General features: G+C 39.2%; 1 protein-coding gene and 1 non-coding gene across 7 annotated transcripts in view; one reads left to right on the forward strand and one right to left on the reverse strand.

The window, feature by feature from the left end:
• Positions 1-1,567: 1,567 nt before the first annotated feature.
• On the forward strand, positions 1,568-1,699 carry LOC118678691. Its single transcript, XR_004974977.1, has one exon. It is a non-coding gene; the product is annotated as a small nucleolar RNA SNORA51 (small nucleolar RNA).
• Positions 1,700-6,873: 5,174 nt separating this feature from the next.
• Positions 6,874-20,874, reverse strand: part of CCDC15 (coiled-coil domain containing 15) — a 43,706-nt gene continuing 29,705 nt past the window's right edge. For 5 of the 6 annotated variants that reach the window (XM_036354001.1, XM_036354003.1, XM_036354005.1 and 2 more), the window contains 4 exons: positions 19,672-19,775; positions 9,457-9,633; positions 9,038-9,186; positions 6,874-7,644 (listed from right to left, as the gene is read on the reverse strand). In XM_036354001.1, coding sequence (XP_036209894.1) covers positions 7,505-7,644; positions 9,038-9,186; positions 9,457-9,633; positions 19,672-19,775 — 570 coding nt within the window. In that variant the 3' untranslated portion in view covers positions 6,874-7,504. Of the gene's footprint in view, positions 7,645-9,037; positions 9,187-9,456; positions 9,634-19,671; positions 19,776-20,874 lie in introns of those variants that run through there. The other variant, XM_036354004.1, reaches the window with a different exon arrangement.

A 20,874-nucleotide genomic window follows, 5' to 3' on the forward strand; every position in this document is an offset into this window, starting at 1 on the left:
GTATCTGCTGGGTCCATCCCAAGTGTGTCGCTTGTGGAGGTGGTTGGGTGGTGGTGCTTTGATGTGGTCTGAAGCTATCCACTGGGTACGCTGGCTCTGGGGCCTGAGAGGTGAATGCCTAAAGTCAGCCACTGCCTGTCTTCTGCCTGGGGCCACCTGCAGAAGCAATCTACGGATGGCTGCTTCTTATGCTGGGCTTGGAGGTGTCCAGGCGAGGCCAAGCTATGAAATCAAGGCTGGCTACTGCTAGTTCCAGGCCTAGGGCTTTATCAAGAGGAATAGAGCTTGCTGAAGCCAGATGCTACTTGTGAAATTTTAGGAAAATGTGAAGTATGAATCAAGACAGGCCATGCCTATGGAGAAGCCACTGGAAACAGTTTGTATGGGCCTAAAAGTTGGATGGGGCAGGGCCTCAGGGAATCACCAGGGTGTGGGAAACAGTGTGATCCAGGATGATGGAGTTTCAGATATGGTGCCTGACTGCTTTGTGAGGGAAGGGCTCATAAAAGGAACAATGGCTTCTGCCAACACTTCTGTCAGGGAGAAAGCGGCCCCACCCTGATGCCAAACAATTCACTTCCTCCCCGTATGCCTCTGATGCTTTTCAAGCTTCTGCCCCTGCATGGAAGCTCAGAGGGAGTGTCTGAGTAAGAATGTGTGAAGGCCCTTTAAGAGGAACTGCCAGGCACTCCAGCAGTCTCAGCCTCCCTCAACCTCAATCCTTGGTTTTTACAGCCAGAAATTATGGAGACTTTTCTTCCTGGCACTGGAACCTGAGCTGGGGAGCCTCATGTGGGCCTAGGACCCCCTTGCTCCTCTAGGGGGACCTCCACTGCTAAGATATCCCTCCCAATTTTTACCCACCACACCTGGGTACTAGACCAGCCTTTTCAAGTCTTTGCCCCTCCTACCAGTTTTGATGTGGCTTCATTAATTTTGTAGTTGTAGGACTTCCATTCAGTTTGATTTCAGGTGATTCAGAATGATGGTTGTTGTGTAATTTAGTTGTAATTCTGATGTGAGAGTGGGAGGAAGTGACTACCACATTTACCTATGTCATCTTAGCCATAAGTCCTCCCCATTTTTAAACTTCAAGCCATTAACTTGTTGAAGAACTTGGATCAGTTTTCCTATAAAATGACACATTTTCTTACTATCTGCTTTCTTGTGGTATAATTTGTTTCCCTCTCCCCATTCCTATAAATGAAATCCTTAAGGCTTTTCTCTTTACATATTATCTTCATCTAAACCAGAGAACAGAGGAAATTATTTGAATGACAATTTCCTCAATTCTCCCAAGTATGGTACATAACTAGTATCATTCTATTCTAAATGACTAGAGGTTAATTCATTACATACAATGGATTCTCTAGGGCAGTGAGACTTAATTTTGTCCCAGAACCCAATGAAAACTGCTTAAAGGTTTGATACTATTGAGTTTCAATTTTTGGAGGGACAAAACCACTTCATAGAAGGCACTGTGTACTTCATACTGTGTCACATCAGGAGGCACAATGTCCTCATGTTTGTTAGTTATGCTTTTTTAATTTAAAAAAAAGGAAGCACAGGCCTCCTGGTGCTTACCACAGGCTGTGTTCTTACACTGACTGTACAGAAATAGGAGGCAGAGTAAACTTGCCCCATATACACCTCAGCTCAGGCTCTTTGCCTGGTCTGTATTGTGAATGGGGAGACGTTAAAAAAAAAAAAAAAGGAAGCACAATGTCTGCTTCTCTCATTTTTAGTGATGTAAGGGTGGATGTGGGTTCAGATGATGACAATGTCCAATAGTTCCATCCATTAAGGATTGTTGTATGTGTTTTGGGGGGTGAGAAAGGAACCTAAGGCAAGAGTTGAGTGTTAACTTCTACTAAGGATGATCTCATCTTGGGAGCCTGGAAGGAATGATGACCCAGGCAATACAACACCAAACTGTCTTAAACAAAAGGGATCAATTTGACTTCTCCTTGGCATACCTCTCTAATAGTGGTCAGTAATACTGAGAACAAGACCGGAGATAGACCACTCATTTATACTTTAAGAGAGCTTTAAAAATCTAAGTCAACATATTCAAAGTCTTTCACCCAGAAGAATGGGCCTAACATGCCAGGAACACATTTGCTTTTATCTTCGATAATAGTGCCAATCTTCCAAATCTTTTTTCTGAGAAGTATGAAAAAAATACCCAAAATGGGACACAAAGAAAATAAATTATGCTCACTACACTTAGAGAAAAACTAAAAGAAATATTTTGCTTCCAAAACCAGAATCTATATAAATAAACACAGAAAAGTAATAACTGCTGCCTCCTTTATCACACCTTACATGGTTAGAAAACATAAAAGCAGCAGTTTCTACACTCTTCACCCAGTGGATAGTAAAAAAAGTTGGCAATCACTCTGGCCAGTGTGGTTCAGTTGGTTGGAGCCATTGCCCAATACACCAAAAGGTTTTAGACAGGGTGCATGGATGTTTTCCTTTCTCTCTCTCCTCTCCTCTCTTCTCTCTCTCCTCTCTCTCTCTTCAAAAATAAAAGTTGGCAATCTTATTCTTGCCCATCATAAAAGGCAAGGGTGAGGCCAGGACAATTAAGTAATAAACTGGAACAATGCAAGGGAGAGGACAGAGTTGACTAAATTAGAGCAATTTGTGTAAGCTGTTTAGGTTGGAATGTGCAGGAAAATATGTTGTGCATCAGCTTTCTGATTTTTGTTGTTGCAGGAAAACTAGTACATTAATATCCTCTGCCACCACCACATTCTGGCATTACTTCTATCACATATATGTTCCATCTCCTAGCCTGGATCCTGTAAGTGATAAAGTCCCTCTGGGGAATGGCACAGCTAAGCTTTTCTGGAGCTGTGTGCCTCTTACTGGACGTATGCCCATACTTTCCTCAATTCTTTTGTTCTGCTCTCCTAGTCCACTGTGACTTCCTGAACTTGCATCTACTCTGACAAGATCAGCGCTGAAGTCAGAATGAACTTGTCCCACCCTTACCTCACTGTCCACAGTAAAACCTATCACTAGATTTTTAGAGAGAGAGGAAGGGAGAGAAACAATGATTGGCTACATACCACATGCCGCTCATGGGAATTGAGCCCACAACCTGGGCATGTGCCCTGACTGGGAATCGAATCGGCAATCCTTTGGTAAATGGGATGATGCCCAACCAATTGAGCTACTGTGGCCAGGGCTCCCAAGCTCACTTTACAAGGCCAGCATTAGCCGGATTATAAAACCAGATAAAGACACTACAGAGAAAACTATAGGCCAATATTCCTTATGAATATAGATGCAAAATTTCTCAATAAAATATTAGCAAACTGAATTCAGCAAAAACATTAGACCATGATCAAGTAGGATTTATTCCTGGGATGCAAGATTGATACAATATCCACAAATCAATTAACATGACAGACCACTTAAACAAAAGGAAGGCTAAAAATCATATGATCAGCGATAGCAGGTTTGGCTCAGTGGATAGAGCATCGGCTTGTGACCGAAGGGTCCCATGTTCAACTTCTGTCAAGGGCATGTACCTCGGTTGCAGGCTCCTCCCCAACCCAGGCCCTGGTCATGGTGCGTGCAGGAGGCAACCAATTGATGTGTTTCTTTCACATTGATATTTCTCTCTGTCTTTCCCTATCTCTTCCACTCTCTCTAAAATCAATGGAAAAATTGAGGATTAAAAAAAAATCATATGCTCACAGCAATAGATGTAGGAAAAGTATCTATTGACAAAATCCAGTGCCCATTTATGATAAAAACTCTCAGCAAAGTGGGAATAGAAAGGTACATCTCAACATAGTAATACAGGCCATATATAATAACCTATAGTTAACATCATATTCAACCATCAAAATATTAAAACGTTTCCTTGAAGATCAGGAACCAGACAGGAATGTCCAGTTTCACCACTCTTATTAAGCATGGTACGGGAAGACCTAGCCACAGCAATCAGACAAGAATAATAAATAAAAGTCCTCCAAATTGGAAAGAAAGAAGTAAAACTGTCATTATTGGCAGATGACATGTACTATATAGAGAAAACCTTAACGATTCCACAAAAAAACTACTAGAACTGACCAATGAATTACGTAAAGTAGCAGGATACAAAATAAATATTCAGAAATTAGTTGAATTTTTAAACACTAATAATGAACTATCAGAAAGGGAAACTAAGAAAAACAATTCCATTTACAATTGCACCAATAAAATAAAATACCTGCTAATAAATTTAACCACAGAAGTAAACGACTATACTTGGAAAATTATAAGATACTGAAGAAAATAAATGGAAGTGTTAGCGTCATTAAAATGTCCACACTACCCAAAGCAATCTGCACACTCAATGCAATTCCTTTCAAAATGTCAATAGCCTTTTTCACAGAACTGGAACAAATAATCCAAAATTTATGTAAAACCAAAAGTATGAACAGCCATAGCAATCTTGAGAAAGAACAAAGTTGGAGGTATCACACTATCTGATATCAAATTATACTACAAGGATACAGTACTCAAAACAGCATGGTGCTGGCATAAAAACAGACATATAGATCAATGGAACTGAATAGAGAGCCCAGAAATAAACCCACACCTTTATGATCAATTAATATTTGACAAAGAAGGGAAGAACCTACAATGAGGTAAAGACAGCCTATTCAATAAATAGCATTGAGAAAATTGAACAAATATATGCAAAAAAACCCCCCTGAAACTAGACCACCTTCTAATACTGTATACAAGAATAAACTCCAAATGAAATAAAGACTTAAATGCAAGACTTGAAAGCATAAAACTCCTTAAAGAAAACATAAACAGTTAAATCTCGGACATTTCTCTTAGTAATATTTTCCTGACATATCTCCTTGGGCAAGAAACAACAGGAAAAAAATAAACAAATGGGACTACATCAAACTAAAAAACCTTGCACAGCAAAGGAAACCATCAACAAAACATAAAGAAAGCCTACTGAATGGAAGGAGCTATTTGACAATGATACATCCAACAAGGGGTTTGTATCCAAAACTTATAAAAAACTCAAACACAAAAATCCAATTAAAAATGAGCAGAGAAACTGAATAGACATTTCTCCAAAGAGGAGAGACAGATGGCCAATAGCTATATGAAAAGATGCTCAAGGTCACATGCTAAGTAAAACCATAATGAGATATCCCCTCATACCTGTCAGAATGGCTATTATCAATAAATCAATAAACAAGTGTTAGCAAAGATGTGGAGAAAAGGGAACCTTTGTGCACTGCTGGTGGGAATGCAGACAGGTGCAGCCACTATGAAAAACAGTAAAGAGGTTCCTTAAAAAATAAAAAATGGAACTGTCTTAAGACCCCGCAATTCCACTTCTGGCTGTACAGGGTGGGACAAAAGTAGGTTTACAGTTGTTCATAGTTGTTATGACTACTGAACTGAAAATTAAAAACATTCTTCAGAATTATCACCACTATGGTAGCTGACTGGCACCTTTAGCAATTTCTTAGCTTATTAACACCCACAAAAATTGTTTCCTTCTATTAACGTAATTACTCCCCTTCCCTTTCTCATAAAAACCCCTTGCCTTACTTCCTAATCAAAATATTGTTGTGAAACAGATCTCCACAACTTATTCATCTTGCAAAACTGAAACTACCCATTAAACAACTTCTCATTTCCCCTCCCACCAGCTCCTGGGTATGACCATTCTAACTTTTGTCTCTATGAACTGTAGCACTCTAGGTGCCTCATATAAATGTAATCATACAGTACTTGTCTTTTGGTGATTGGCTTACTTCACTTAGGTTACGGTTCCTTAAAGCTCATCCATATTATAGCATGTGACAGAATTTCTTTTTTAAGGCTGAAGAATACATTATTCCATTTTATGTCTATACTATGTTCTGTTTATCCACTCACCTGTAGATGGACATTTGGGTTACCTCCACCTCTTGACTATTGTGAATTCGTGCTGCAATGAACATGGGCGTGCAAATATCTCTTCAAGATCCTGTTTTCAATTCTTTTGGATATAGACCCAGAAGTAGGATTGCTGGATCATGGAGGCATCTCTTTAGAGTGACAAACATGTTCAAAAATTTGATAGTGGTAATAGTTGCAACAACTCTAGAATATACTTAAAACCACTGAATTGTATACTTTAGGAGGGTGAATCATATGGCATATGAATTATATCTCAATAAAGCTGTTAAAAAATACAACTCTTAAAGGCTGAATCAAGGATATAGTTACTTAAGGATTTTGACTGGACAGTGAATCTAGTTAAATAACCAATAAATTTTGTCACACAGATCATTTTGATCCTTATTTTCCATGACCTGGCTAGATGTTTAGGTGTTTTTGAGACAAAACCTAAATGCTCTTCAACAATGATCATTAGAGAAAGTATGAAAAAGAAACTGCCAGTATGCTTTTAATTCACAATATTAAACCTTTTCGTATTTTATGTCAAAAAGCACTATAAAGAAATAACAAATTGCCCTAGCTGGTTTGGCTCAATGGATAGAGCGTTGACCTGCGGACTGAAGGGTCCCAGGTTCAATTCCAGTCAAGGGCACATGTCTGGGTTGTGAGCTCAATCCCCAGTGTGGGGTGTGCAGACGGCAGCCGATCAATGGTTCACTCTCATCATGATGTTTCTATCTCTCTCTCCCTGTCCCTTCCTCTCTGAAATCAATAAAATATATATTAAAAAAAAGAAGTAACAAATTAATACTAGCTATAGGAATTTTTATTTCATCTGTTCTGTAGATATGCCATTCAGCAAATTTTTAAAAGATTGGGAACCGAGGCAGGATTTTACTCACTTTGACTTCAGACGCACTTTTGAAATGTCACACAATTATTTCACAAAGAAGATGCTCAAAAGACAGAGGGTTTATTTTCCCTTTTTTGGCAATGAAAATTATAAAATTAAAAAGGTTTATGACCAATTCGCTGAATGGGGAAAGAGGTAATAAGTTAAAACACACACACACACACCAAAAAAACCCCAAAGAAATTTTTAGAAAAAAAGTGCATCAAATTCAAATCCTTCTCATCTCTAATTGTTATATACAACTAGAAAAGCTAGCAGGAATCTAGATGACCACTGATGCGAAGAAACTCATTTCATCATCTTTCTTTTCTGCTTCTTCCAGACATTTCCAATTTTGTTAAAACTCAAAGATACAGTTTTAGAAAGACAATAAACAAGGTAATCTCAAAGATTTCTCATGATCTCTTCAGATCAGAACAGAGCAAAGTAAGATAAACCTTACTGGTCTGACTGATCATTTTTAAAACAATAAACTCCACATGGTTCACAGCAAAGAGGCAAGTGTGGAAGTCAACTTTCCATCGTGGTCCCAAGATGGAGACTGAAACGATGGTTCCAATATAATTGCAGAGACTGTTGTTACGTGGGACAGTCTTCCTTTCAGATTATACACTTTAACAGTTTTTCCTGAACAATCTCTCAGAGAATTGATTTTAAGCGAAGGCTGAAATACTAACAGTTGATTTCAGATTCTGAATATACATTTTTCAAAGTCCGTCTGTAGGCAGAAGCAAAATTATGAATGGCAGCTCGAAGAATCAAGGTCCCTCTATCACAGGAATTGATGACTGAATATAGTGCCCGGGTATAAGCTGCAAATAAAGGTTTGAACCGTGATGAATGAAGTCACATTTTAAACAACTCTCCCAACCTCTTTCCTATTACTACTGCTTCTCCACCCAGTCTCATAGGTATTAACTTTACCTATTGAGTAAATATTTATTGAGTACTTACTACATGCCAAACTCACCGTGAGGATAGGAAAGAGAATAGAGAGAATGGACAAAAATAATTGCAGTGCAATAATTCCAATCCAGAGACATACACGAAATGTCACCACATAATGAAGTTTGGAATGAATTAAAACTTCAGAAAAGATTTCCAGAAGTGGACATTTTAGATGGTCTGAAGGTTTAATAAGAGTAAAGGAAAGAAGGCATTCTAGGCAGGGAATCAACGTGTGAGTTTCAAAGGTATAACAAAAAATGTGACATGTATTGGTGTGTAACAATAGCAGATTTGATAAAGCTAGAGAGTCTTGCCTGGGGCCAGAGAGAAAATATACCAAATGTAAAAACCTAGAGATTTGAGAATAGGGGAATGGCATCATCAGATCTGTGGGGTTTTCATTTTTACTGATTTCAGAGAGGAAGGAAGAGGGAAAGAGAAATAGGAACATCAATGATGAGAGAGACTCACAGATAGGCTGCTTCCTGCACGCCCCACACTGGGGATCGAGCCCGCATCCCAGGCATGTGCGAGGAACAGGAATCAAACCCTGACCTCCTGGCTCCTAGGTTGATGCTCAACCACTGGAGCCACCCCAGCCAGGCACCGATCTGTGTTTTTAAATATAACTCACAGAACTGATAAGAAACTCCTATCATACAAATGCACTAGGAATGTATATACTTGCAGTAGTTTCAGTGCGTGCATCAAGCCTACATAGTCAGCACAGTATGTAAACCAATATATTTAAGGGTGGACAGGAAACAGAAACATTAGTGACAATAGAAAGGACTCCATTTTCTCCAGCTGGGATTCCTGATAAAGACAGAGTTTACACTGGTCCTCATTTTCCTCAGGGTTCCCTGGCAGAACTGGCAGTCTAATGTGGATACACATGGTCATAAATCTGCGTTAGATAACATTAAAGTCTTTAGATAACAGGGAATTCAACTAGATAGAGGCCTAACTTAATGGCCATAAAAGGCAAACTAACATTCTTCATTTACAGAAGAACCTGGAACCTACAGTAGAGTAAGCTGGAACCATTTCCCCAGCATAAATGGAGAAAGGATGATAACAGATCTCAAAGAGAAATAGAACTCACTATCACCAGTTTTTATTGCCTCGGAGTGGTTTTGTAAAGGGGTTGTAACAGCCTCTGATATATAGTAAGCACTCAATAAATGCTAAATTACTACAATCACTACTTTTTAAAAAAGTGCCACCAGGCCCTAACCGTTCCTTTAAGAAACTTACCTCTGTGGTTTTTATAGAAAATACAATTGTTGGCACAGGTATTAGGATGAGCATCCCAAAAATCAGGACCGCAGCCGCAGAGTGGAGGTAAAGTAATATTATACAGCCGCATTTTCTCTTGGATCTGGACCCTTAAAGCTTCTAGATACCTATAGAAACACAGTATGATCAGTGAACCACTAGAAAGAGAATGAGCATGAGTCCCCATTTTACTACCAGCTTTAACTGTGAAAACTATTCTGCACCTCTGTGCTCGACGCTTCCTCTTTGTATGAGAAATAGGAATACGTAGTGCTATTCCCAAGAGGTACTTGGTGAAGTTGTATGAAAAGACACAGGCAACTCTGGTAAGGACAAGAACACTGACCTCCCAAAGTCTCTTCTAGACCCAGAATTCCATGAGAGGATTCTGAAAGTACCTTTGACATTCCCTTTCTCTTCGTTGCTGTTTTTCTCTGGCTTCTTTCGTTTCCTCGAGCTGTAGCTGCGCTAACATCTCACTCATCTTCTCCCCTGAACATGGCTCTTCATGAAAGTTCATTCTTAATATCCTCTGCTCTTCAGCATAACGTTGCTGCTCTTTCTTTCTCTTAATTCTGAGAATAAAATCATAACATGGTTAGGAATTTTATAAAATCGTTATTTAGAATTAGCTTCTAGGTCCAAATAACTCAGGAAATTCCCAGAATTAAGGGAGTCAGAAAATGAGTTTAACACCCTAAAACAGCTTCCAAAACTCCTGCTGGCTCATCTGAGCTTTCCCTACAGCTCATGTATATAGAGAGAGCCTCTCAGATGGAAATGAGAGGTTACTATCAAGAATCCTATATAATAAAGGGCTAATATGCAAATTGTTCTCACAACCAGGAGTTCAACTGGGAGTTGGACCAGGGGGCAGGGCTGGCAGGCCAGCCACCCACAGCCCCTCCCCTCGGCTGCCTGGTCCGATGGGCTCCGATTGGGGTGGGCCAGCCGGACCCCACCCGTGCATGAATTCGTTCACCAGGCCTCTGGTTTGTCTATAAGAATCCAAGTACAAGAGCTTTCTCAGATTAAAACTACAAGTAGACAGGACTTGTTTTTGGCAAAAATGGAGTAACAGGGTCCAGAAACCAGGCCTGCCCTGCCACCCTACACAACCAAATCTATAATAATAAAAGCGTAATAGGCTAATTAGACCGGATGTCCTTCTGGACGACCTTCCAGATGAAGCTGGGGCTGCGAGGGCCAAGGTGGTGGCGGGTGGGGGCTGAGGCGGCTGCCGTGGCAGGTGGGGGCTGAGGCAGAGAAGGTGGCCTCCGTGGTGGCGGGGGCCGAGCCCCTTGCACCAATTTCGTGCATCAGACTTCTGGTATATAAATAAACAAACAAACCAAACAACCAGACAAAATACAAAAAACGATTGTTTTAAAAATTCTGGACATCAGACAATGAAAGACAATGATCCTTGACAGATGAGATGAGCCCTGTAACTGCCCAAGCTTACTGACTGCAAAGTTTCCAGGCAGCAGTACAGGGCAAAGCAGTTGAGGTAGAATGTAGTGGATTCCCTGAGCTGAGGAGATGAAGGTCAAAGTCCAGGGATACAAAGGCAACCAGAGTTCATAGGACAGAATAGCAGAGAGGAGAGAGCTGCTCAGAGAGAGGACTCAGAGATTTACAGAGGGGCTCCTTCTAACACCCAGCAGACTACTGTGCATGCATGCGAGGAAAGGGCCTGAGGTGAGAGACAGAGCCATCTAAAGGGTGTCAGGGAACAGTGCCTCGTGCTCACACAGAGCAGGGAACAGTGCCTGTTCCGCTAGTCACACTTAAAAACCTCATCATGCACAGGCACTGGGTGGTTTTCAGGAAGATCTATGTCAGTTGAGGGGAATAATAATTAGTCCTAGACCAGCCGTGGGCAAACTACGGCCCACGGGCCGGATCTGGCCCGTTTGAAATGAATAAAACTAAAAAAAAAAAAAAGACCGTACCCTTTTATGTAATGATGTTTACTTTGAATTTATATTAGTTCACACAAACACTCCATCCATGCTTTTGTTCCGGCCCTCTGGTCCAGTTTAAGAACCCATTGTGGCCCTCGAGTCAAAAAGTTTGCCCACCCCTGTCCTAGACCAAGTACTGCTCCAAACACACCTAACAAACTGTAAAAACAAAGCCCCAAAGTAACTTAACTGCATCTGAAAACAAAGCTCAGGAAAATTCATATGAATATAAAGATATCCAGCAACCAACAAAGTAAAATTCATAATGATGGACATCTAATCAAAGATTACCCGGCATGCAAAAAAGAAGGCAATCACAACTCATAATGAAGAGAATAATCAAGCAATCAAAACCAATGCAAAACTAAGTTATTAGAATTAGCACATAAGAACATTAAAACAGTTATTACATCTATATTCTATATATTCAAAAGTTAAGATATTGAAAAAAATGAAATCAAACATCTCAATAAAACTACACCTTTTGAGATGAAAATACACTGAAGCCTGGCCAGTGTGGCTCAACTGGTTGAGCGTCATCCCATAAACCAGGTGGTCACCAGTTCGATTCCTAGTCAGGGCACGTACCCGGGTTGTGGGCTCAATCTCCAGGAGGGGGTATGCAGGAGGCAGCTGATCAATGTTTCTCTCTCTCTCCCTTTCTCTTTCTCTCTCTGAAATCAATAAAAACATTTTTTTCTTAATGAAAAGACACGCCACAGACTGGGAGAAAATTTTTGCAAAGCATATATTGGATAACGGACTTACATCCAAATTAATTTAAAAGCTCTTAAAACTCAACAATAAGACAAAAACTAACTTAAAAATTTGGATTTGAACAGAAATTTCAACAAAAAACAATATACAATTGAAAAGATGCTCAAGAACTTTAGTCATTCGGGAAATGCAAACTAAGCCATAATAAGATACCACTACACACCTATATACAAATAGCTAAAATAAAAATGACTGACCATATGAAGTCTTGGTGAAGATGTAAGGAAACTTGAATTCTCTTACACTGCTGGTGGTAATATAAAATGGTATAACCACTTTGAAAAACAGTTTGACAGTTTCTTTAAAAAAGTGAAATTTATACCTATCATATGATCAGACTTTCCACTCCCAGGTATTTGCCAAAGAGAAAAGGTAACATATTTTGAAAGACTTGTCAACATGACTGTTTATTTGTAATAGCAAAAAACTGGAAACAACTCAAATGTCCATCAACCCATGAATGAATAAACAAATTGTGGTATCCATACAATGGAATACTATTCAATAGCAAAAGGGAATGAATTCTTTATACACATAATAAGGATGAATCTCAAAATAATAATGTGGAATAATTGGAGCTGGCCACAAGAATGTGTGTGTGTGTATGTGTGTACTGAAGGCTGGGTGCACGAAATTCGTGCACGGGTAAGGTCCCTAGGCCTGCCCAGTGATCAGGGCAGATCGGGGCCTTCCTGTCCTGGCTGCTGGCCGGGGACTTCCTTCATTCTGTGCCACCTCCTGGTGGTCTGCACACGTCATAATGAGCCATCCCAGTTTCCCAGTCGAACTCCTGAGGGGACACTTTGCATATTAGCCTTTTATACACACACACACTCTATGATTCTAGAAAATGCAAACTAATCTATAGTGACCTAAAGCAAACCAGTAGTCCAGGGGAGGAGGGATCAGGGAGGGGCCGGAAAGAGGGGCTATCATGGGCATAAGGAAACTTTTGAGGATGAAGGATATTTTCACTATCTTGATTATGGTAGTGGTTTCATGTATATATATGTCAAAACATCTAAGTTTATACTTTAAATACGTGCAGTTTCTTCAATATCATTTATACTTATTTTTTAAATCACCTAGAAGTAGAGAGGAAATGAGTAGCTCATTGATTCATAAGAAACCTAAGTAAAGAGCTTTTGTTAAGAAATAGGACTAACTCAGGACTAGAACTTATAAACATATGCTGATAATTTTAGTTTCTAAAAATTACTTTGAAACAAATGAGTTACTATTTTCTGAACAGCAGTATGAAATCAATTCACACTCTTAATAAGTCATTGACTACTGAAAATTTTGAGCTATCCATTAATAGCAGGCTAATTACTCCAGGGGAATTCAGGTGTTCCTTTTGTTAGATTAAGAAGTAAAGACATATAAGGCAGTGACCTAGGAATGTGAGAAAGGTGATGTGGGAGAAAGATCAAAACAGGCACATGCTCATTCACAACTGACTTGAAAATATATGTTGCCTTGCTCTCTAAAAGAGTACTAAAGTTAAAAGGTCACAGGGGCTCTTGGCTCGGGATCTACTTACACAGAGATTTTATTCCAAAGACAGTCAGTAAAGAAAAGTATTTTGAGGAAGTTCATATTTGCTTAGTTCAATAACTACTTACCTTGTGAAAAAGGGAAATAAAAAAAATATTTTTCTGTAGATAATTAATGAAATTGAGGCTTTCATTGGTGAAATTTATTTTTTTTATTTATTTTTATTTTTTTATATTTTATTGAGTTTTTACAGAGAGGAAGGGAGAGGGATAGAGAGCCAGAAACATCAATGAGAGAGAAACATCGATCAGCTGCCTCCTGCACGCCTCCTACTGGGGATGTGCCCGCAACCAAGGTACATGCCCTTGACCAGAATCGAACTCAGGACCCTTGAGTCCACAGGCCGACGCTCTATCCACTGAGCCAAACCGGTTCTGGCCATTGGTGAAATTTAAATAGAACCAAGTGAATGACAACAGGAAAGCTAAGTCACTTATAATTCCCTATACCAGTTATTCCTTATACCACTAAACTAAGAGTTAAGGAAGCAGATCAGCATTGTTTTTCAAATACTGGCACCTTAGGTCTTAATAACAGGCAGTTACTATAAATGATGGAATCAGCCTCTCCCCTTCTCCCTGTCTTTATTTCCTGATGTCCTCACCCACTCCAATATGGCTCCAAACAGCTCTCTCTAAGGTCAATTTAATCTATCTAGCACAGCAATTTTCAACCTTTTTCATCTTATGGCACACATAAACTAATTACTAAAATTCTGAGGCACACCAAGAAACATGTTTTTTGCCAATCTGACAAAAAAATAGGTATAATTTTGATTCATTCACACTGGATGGCTATTGTTGTATCGGCTGTTGTCAGTTACCATCCACTACCACCTGTAACTCATAAAGCTGCAGCGCCATCATAGACTATTCCCCCGAGATTCAAACCTATTTAACTACCTGCCAATTTGACATTTCAATGGTATTTTTCTGGGAAAAGAATCCACAGCTTTGGTCAGATTCTCAGGTTTAAGAACTACTGCCATGCAGTAGTTTCAAAAGGATCATAAAATAAAAAATGACAAAGATGCCCTGCTCAGTGGTCAGAGTGTTGGCCCACAGACCAAAGGGTCTTGGGTTTGATTCCAGGTCAAGAGCAGGGACCTGGGTTGCAGTTCAATCCCCAGACCCGGTCAGGGTGTGTGTAGGAGGCAACAATCGATATATCTCTCTCATGACAATGTTTCTCTTTCTCTCTCTGCATGCCCCCCACTTCTCCGCCCTACCTTCCACTTCACTTGAAAATCAATGGAAAAATATCCTCAGGTGAGGTTAAAGAAAAAAATGACAAAGATACATAAAAAAGCTGTTATAAATGACTATTTTATAAACAAGTTTTTAATCTTTTCTGATGTCTTTTAAGGCCTCTTGCATAAATATATCTTTTACTTATACACTAAACTAGGTCAGAAATCAACATGTCAATATATGCTTTTTTTCCAGAGCACTGACGTGAATATAATTATAGTAGTTTGCTGGGATGCTAAAGGTATTCTGAAACCATCGTCAGACTTCCAGTAAAAGCAATAAATTATAAATAAGGTAGGTCCCATAAGGCTGTCAGCTCATTTCTCAACAGGAACTTTGCAGGCCATAGGGACCAGCACAAAATATTCAAACAGATGAAAAGTAAGGACCTACAACCAAGATTATTCTACCTAGCAAGGCTCTTATTTAGAATCAAAGGAGACATCAAGAGCTTCCCAAAAAAGAAAAAGCTAAAGAAGCTCACTGCCATCAAAACAGTACTACCAGAAATGTTAAATGGACTTCTTTAAGAAAAAGAAAAAAAAAAGAGGAACATAATTATAAAGAAAATGGCAATAGCCCTAGCCAGTTTGGTTCAGGGTTGTGGGCTCAATCCCCAGTAGCGAGCATGCAGGAGGTAGCTGATCAACGATTCTCTCTCATCATTGATGTTTCTATCTCTCTTTTCCTCTTCCTTCCTCTCTGAAATCAATAAAAATATATTTTTTTAAAAGAAAGAAAATGACAATAAATACATACCTATTAATAATCACTTTACATGTGAATGGATTAAATACGCCAATCAAAAACATGGGGTAGCTGAATAGATAACAAAACAAGACCCATATATATGCTGTCTACAAGAAACCCACTTCAGATTGAAAGACAAACACAAACTGAAAATAAAGGTATGGAAAAAGATATTTCATGCAAATGGAAACAACAACAAAATCTGGGATAGCAATACTTACATCAGACAAAACAGACTTTAAAACAAAGGCTGTAACAAAAGGCAATGAAGAACATTTTATACACAACAGCCAAAATATGGAAGCAACCTAAGTGTTCATCTACAGACAACTGAATAAAGACGTGGTACATATATACAATGGAATATTACTTGGCCATAAAGAAGAATGAAATCTTACCATTTACTACAAGATGAATAGACCTAGAGGGTATTATAAATGAAGTAAGTCAGAGAAAAACAAATACCGTATGATTTCACTTACATGTGGAGTCTAAATAACAGAAACAAACAAAACAGAAACAAACTCATATATAAAGAGAACAAACTGGTGGTTGCCAGATGGGTAGGGGGCTGGAGGCAGGAAGGGGGAAGGCGAAGGGATTAAGAAGTGCAGATTGGCAGTTTCAAGATAGTCAAGAGAATGTAAAGTACAGAGTAGGAAATATAGTCAACAATATTGTAATAGCTATGTATGGTGCCAGGTGGGTAAAGGACCTACCAGGGAAAATCACTTTGTAAGTTATATAAATGTCTAACCACGATGTAGTATACCTGAAATAAATATAATATTGAATGTCAACTATGATTTAAAAAATTGTTATAAGGGACTAATATAATGTTGCTATCCCTGTGTGTGCACAATGAAACAGACATCAATATTTACATTTTAAAGAGACTCCTAAAAATAAAATATCACAGGTAAACTACATTAAAAGTATCCTATATAATAAAAGCCTAATATGCTAAGTGTCCGGTCGTCCATTCAACCAATCAAAGCGTAATGTGCTAATGATATGCTAAGGCCACTCAACCCCTTGCTATGATGTGCACTGACCAACAGGGGGCAGACAGTCGACCAGTTGACCAGTCGCTATGACGTGCACTGACCAATAGGGGGCAGATGCTCCAACTGGTAGGTTAGCTTGCTGCTGGGGTCCAGCCAAACGGGACTGAGGGAGATGGGCCGGACATACCCTGGAGCCCCCCCAAGGTCCCTCCTGGCTGGTCAAACTCCTGCATCCCTCCCTGGCCCCGATTGTGCACCAGTGGGGTCCCTTGACCTGGCCTGCGCCCTCTCGTAATCCAGGACTCCTTGGAGGATGTCAGAGAGCCAGTTTCAGCCTGATCCTGCTCAACACAGGAGCTGCTTCCTGGTAGTCAGTGCGCTCCCACAGCCAGAAGCTGGGCTCACGGCTGGCAAGCGCAGGGGCAGCGGCAGGAGCCTCTCCCGCCTCTGTGGCAGTCAGACATCCCCCAAGGGCTCCCAGACTGTGAGAGGGCGCAGGCCAGGCTGAGGGACCCCGCCCCCAAGTGCATGAATTTCGTACACCAGGCCTCTAGTATTCTTATAATTTCAACAACTCAAAAACCCTTGTTACTCAGTCATATATGATAAGGCCATACTACTAATCTTTTACAAAGTTAAAAGGAATTCTGCTTCTAAGATTAAGAAACTGATTTATTTCAGGAGTTAAAGAGGTGCCCTGTTAGAAAAATAACTTCTCAAGGAAGTGGAAGAAATCTTCCTCTTTGACAGAACAGGATTAAGGTCTAATCTGGCAGGGTCTAAATCTTTGCCTGCTGATCCTGTTTTTCTTTCAGCCTTCCTGTCTACTGTTTCCTGATTCTGACAGCATTCTTTCTCAGTGATTTCTAAAATCATTACTAAAAATAACTGAATTATTTACTACTAGACTCGCTATTTGGATTTCCTTTAAGCACGTCCAACCCAATATGCTCCAAACTAAATGTATACTCCCCACCTCTACCTACCTCCTTCCTGGCAAATCTGTTTTATAGCACCCCATTTACCTGGTAGCCTAAACCATAAACCTAAAATTTACGCTTGAATTCTCTGACAAATCTTATCAATTCTCTCTCGTACGCTCTTAAAACTGCCTTTTCCTCACTGCCTCCTGGCCCTGGCTTATCTGAAAGGCTGCGTTACAGATCCAAAGAGGTTAGGTGTTGGAGTCAAATAAATCTGGGGTAGAATCCCAGTTCTACCATTGCTAGGTAAGATCTTAAACAAGTTTCTTAACTTCTCTAGGGTTCATTTTTTTCATCTGTAAAAGGCAAAGCGTAAAATTTACCTCACGAGGTTACTGAAGCGAGGAAATGAACTAATGCCTCTAAAACACCCAACACTGTGCCTGGCACACTGTAAACGCTCAGGGAACAGTAGCTACCACTACCCTGCAGGACTGTGTGCCAATTAGAGACAATTATGTAAAGTGCTTGACACAGAGCAAGAACTTTATTGTAACAGGACTTTGTTTAAAATTTAATTTCACCTCTCATCTTTCTAAGTGTATTACTTCAATGATCTCCTAATACATAGTTTCAGTCATCTTATCTGTTCCCCACTATGCCTCTATATGGCTCCTGTTTTCAAGATAAAATCCAAATTCCTTGTCATGGCATACAAAGCTCTTTACGATCTTGTCCCCAGTAGGGGGCATGCAGAAGGCAGCCAGCTGATGTTGATGTGTTTCATTGATTCTTCTATCTCTCTCCCTTTCCCTTCCACTCTCTATAAAATCAATAAAAACATGTGTGCGTGTTTTTTAAAAGAAACAGACTCATAGATACAGAGAACAGACTGACAGCTCTCAGGGGGGTAGTTGGGTGGAAAAGGTGAAGGACCAGCAAACAAACAAACAAAAACACCTTATAGACAGTATAGGGATTACCAGAGGGAAAGGGGGTGGTGGAGGTAGACTGTAAAGAGAGGGATAAATGGGGATGAAGGAGACTAGACTATGGGTGGTGAGAACACAATATAATATACAGATGATGTATTATAGAATTGTACACTTGAAACCTATTTAATTAACCAATGTAACCCCAATAAATTCAATTTTAAAAAACTCAATGAAAAGATGGACTAAAGACCTGAATAGGGACCTCAGCAGAGAAGATATACAGATGACAAATAAGTACAGTTGATCCTTAAACAACATGGGTTGGAAATGCGTGGGTTCATTTATACTTGAATATTTTCCAATAAATCTACAGTTGGCCCTTTAGATCCCCCAGGTTTGCATGTGTGGACTCAACCACTGCAGATGGAAACAGTATTTCCAATCTATAGTCAAGAATCCGTGAATGCCAATGCCAATGCCATACCATAAATAAGGGACTTGAGCATCCACAGATTTTGGAATCCATAGGGGGGTCCTAGTACCAATCTCCCATAGATATGAGATGAGTGTAGTTAAGTTTTTGGGGAGTCAAAGCAATATGCAGATATCCAACTGTGAGGGGGAGTTGGTGCCCATAACCCCAACATAGTTCCAGGGTCAACTGTATATGAAAAGATGTTCCACATCATATGTCATTTCGGAATTGCAAATTAAAACAATGAGATACTATTAGATACTTAGAATGGCCCAAAGCCAAAACACTGAAAACACCAAATGCTGGCAAGGATGTGAAACAACAAGAATTCTCATTCACTGCTGGTGGAATGCAAAATGGTTTGGCTACTTTGAAAGAAAGCTTGGCAATTTCTATCCAAAGTAAACAAACTCTTACCATACAATCCAGCAAACGCACTCCTTGGTATTTACCCAAAGGAGTTAAAAATTTATGCCTACATAAAACCTGTATATGAGTATTTATAGAAACTTTATTCATAATTGCCAAAGCTTGGAAGAAACCAAGATGTCCTTCAGTAGGTGAATGGATAAAAATAAACTGTGGTACATTCAGACACTATAATATTACTCAGCACTAAAAAGAAATGAGCTACCAAGCCATGAAAAGGCATTGGAAGAACCCGAATGTAAAATATGGATTATAATGCGTCCATGTAGGTTTATCAGTTATAACAAATGTACCACTGAGGTACAGGATGTTAACAGTAGAAGAGGCAGGGGTTAAGTGGGAACTCTTTGTACTTTCTGCTTAAGTATCACTGTTTAAAAACATAGCCCTTAATCATCTATTAATACTTCCATCCAGATCAAAAATAGTTGTTCCCACTATGGCTCAGAAGGCAAAACCACTACCTGATTATTTCTAAAACTTAGCTTCTAAAATCACCTTAACTAGTAATTTAAGGATCACAATGAGGATCAAAAAACTCACTTTTCAATTCTCTTCCTGCATTCTTTTTGCCTTTGTTGTTCTTTTACTTTTTCTCTTTCAATATCCATGAAAAGTCGCCTATATCTCAGGTACCGCTTTTGACGCTAAAGGAAGGAAGTTAAAATTGTTAAGATTCTGCTCTCAGAGGACTTTCCAAGGACGGAAATTATCTTTGTGCCTTAGACAAGAAAACGATATGATATGGAAGCCACATGGAACGAAGTCCTTAATTTCCTTCTATTTACGGTGGCTCAAGATATCACATACAGCAAGACCTTTATATCTTCAAGCACATGGCCATTATATGTTACAGACAAGTCAGAGAAAGAAGCACTAATTTAGTTTGCCCTTAGTAGAGTCCCGTGTCAATGGCACTTGAGAAAATGACTATACTTGGTATGATAAAATATATACTATATTTACTATAACCAAGTAGTAAGTACCATAGAAGCAGGGCCACAGAAAGAATGTGAGAGGTATTTCATAACAGTAGTCACTAACTTTTCAAAATTAAAACCACACTCTAAGCCTAGCCTAACGTGGTGGGCAGAAGAGAAGGACTGAGGAATATAAGAGCATCATACTTTTAAAGGGAACAGGTATAACAAAAGCAAGTGCTACTACGATGTGTGATACATTCATACCTCTGGGTTGATATATTCTCTTTTAAGGACATAGCTACTCAAATAGCAATAGTATACACACAGACATGTTTGTAACCTTTTAGTAAAAACATTAAAAGTCTAATAGCAGTTCTCAATATTAAAGATATAGCACAATCATCAGTGACACTTTTTAAAAAATACAGATGCCCCAAACCTACCTTTTCAGATACCAAAAAATATATATATCTGAAAAAAGCTCCACATCTGATACTGGTGCATGGCCAGTGTTAAAAACTGTTGGTTTACACTAACTTTGGATTGAAAAGGGAGGAAAAAAGGAAGCCATAAATGAAAACTTTTCCTTTAAATAAGTTCTAGTGGCAAATATCACTAATTGAAGAAATTCACTAGGATAATATCTCTGATTTCACATCAAGGTACCCTAAATCCTAGGAGCTTAGAAGTTTAACATATTATAATAACTCAAGTAATTTCTTAGTCTTTATGAAATTTTTAGTATTAGCTTTTAATTATTAGGACACAACAAATTATTTCTATTTTCACATATATTGTTACAGTAGAAACACTGGTGTCCAAA

This window comes from Myotis myotis, unplaced genomic scaffold, assembly GCF_014108235.1.
Source record: "Myotis myotis isolate mMyoMyo1 unplaced genomic scaffold, mMyoMyo1.p scaffold_m19_p_20, whole genome shotgun sequence".
Classification (NCBI taxonomy): domain Eukaryota; kingdom Metazoa; phylum Chordata; class Mammalia; order Chiroptera; family Vespertilionidae; genus Myotis; species Myotis myotis.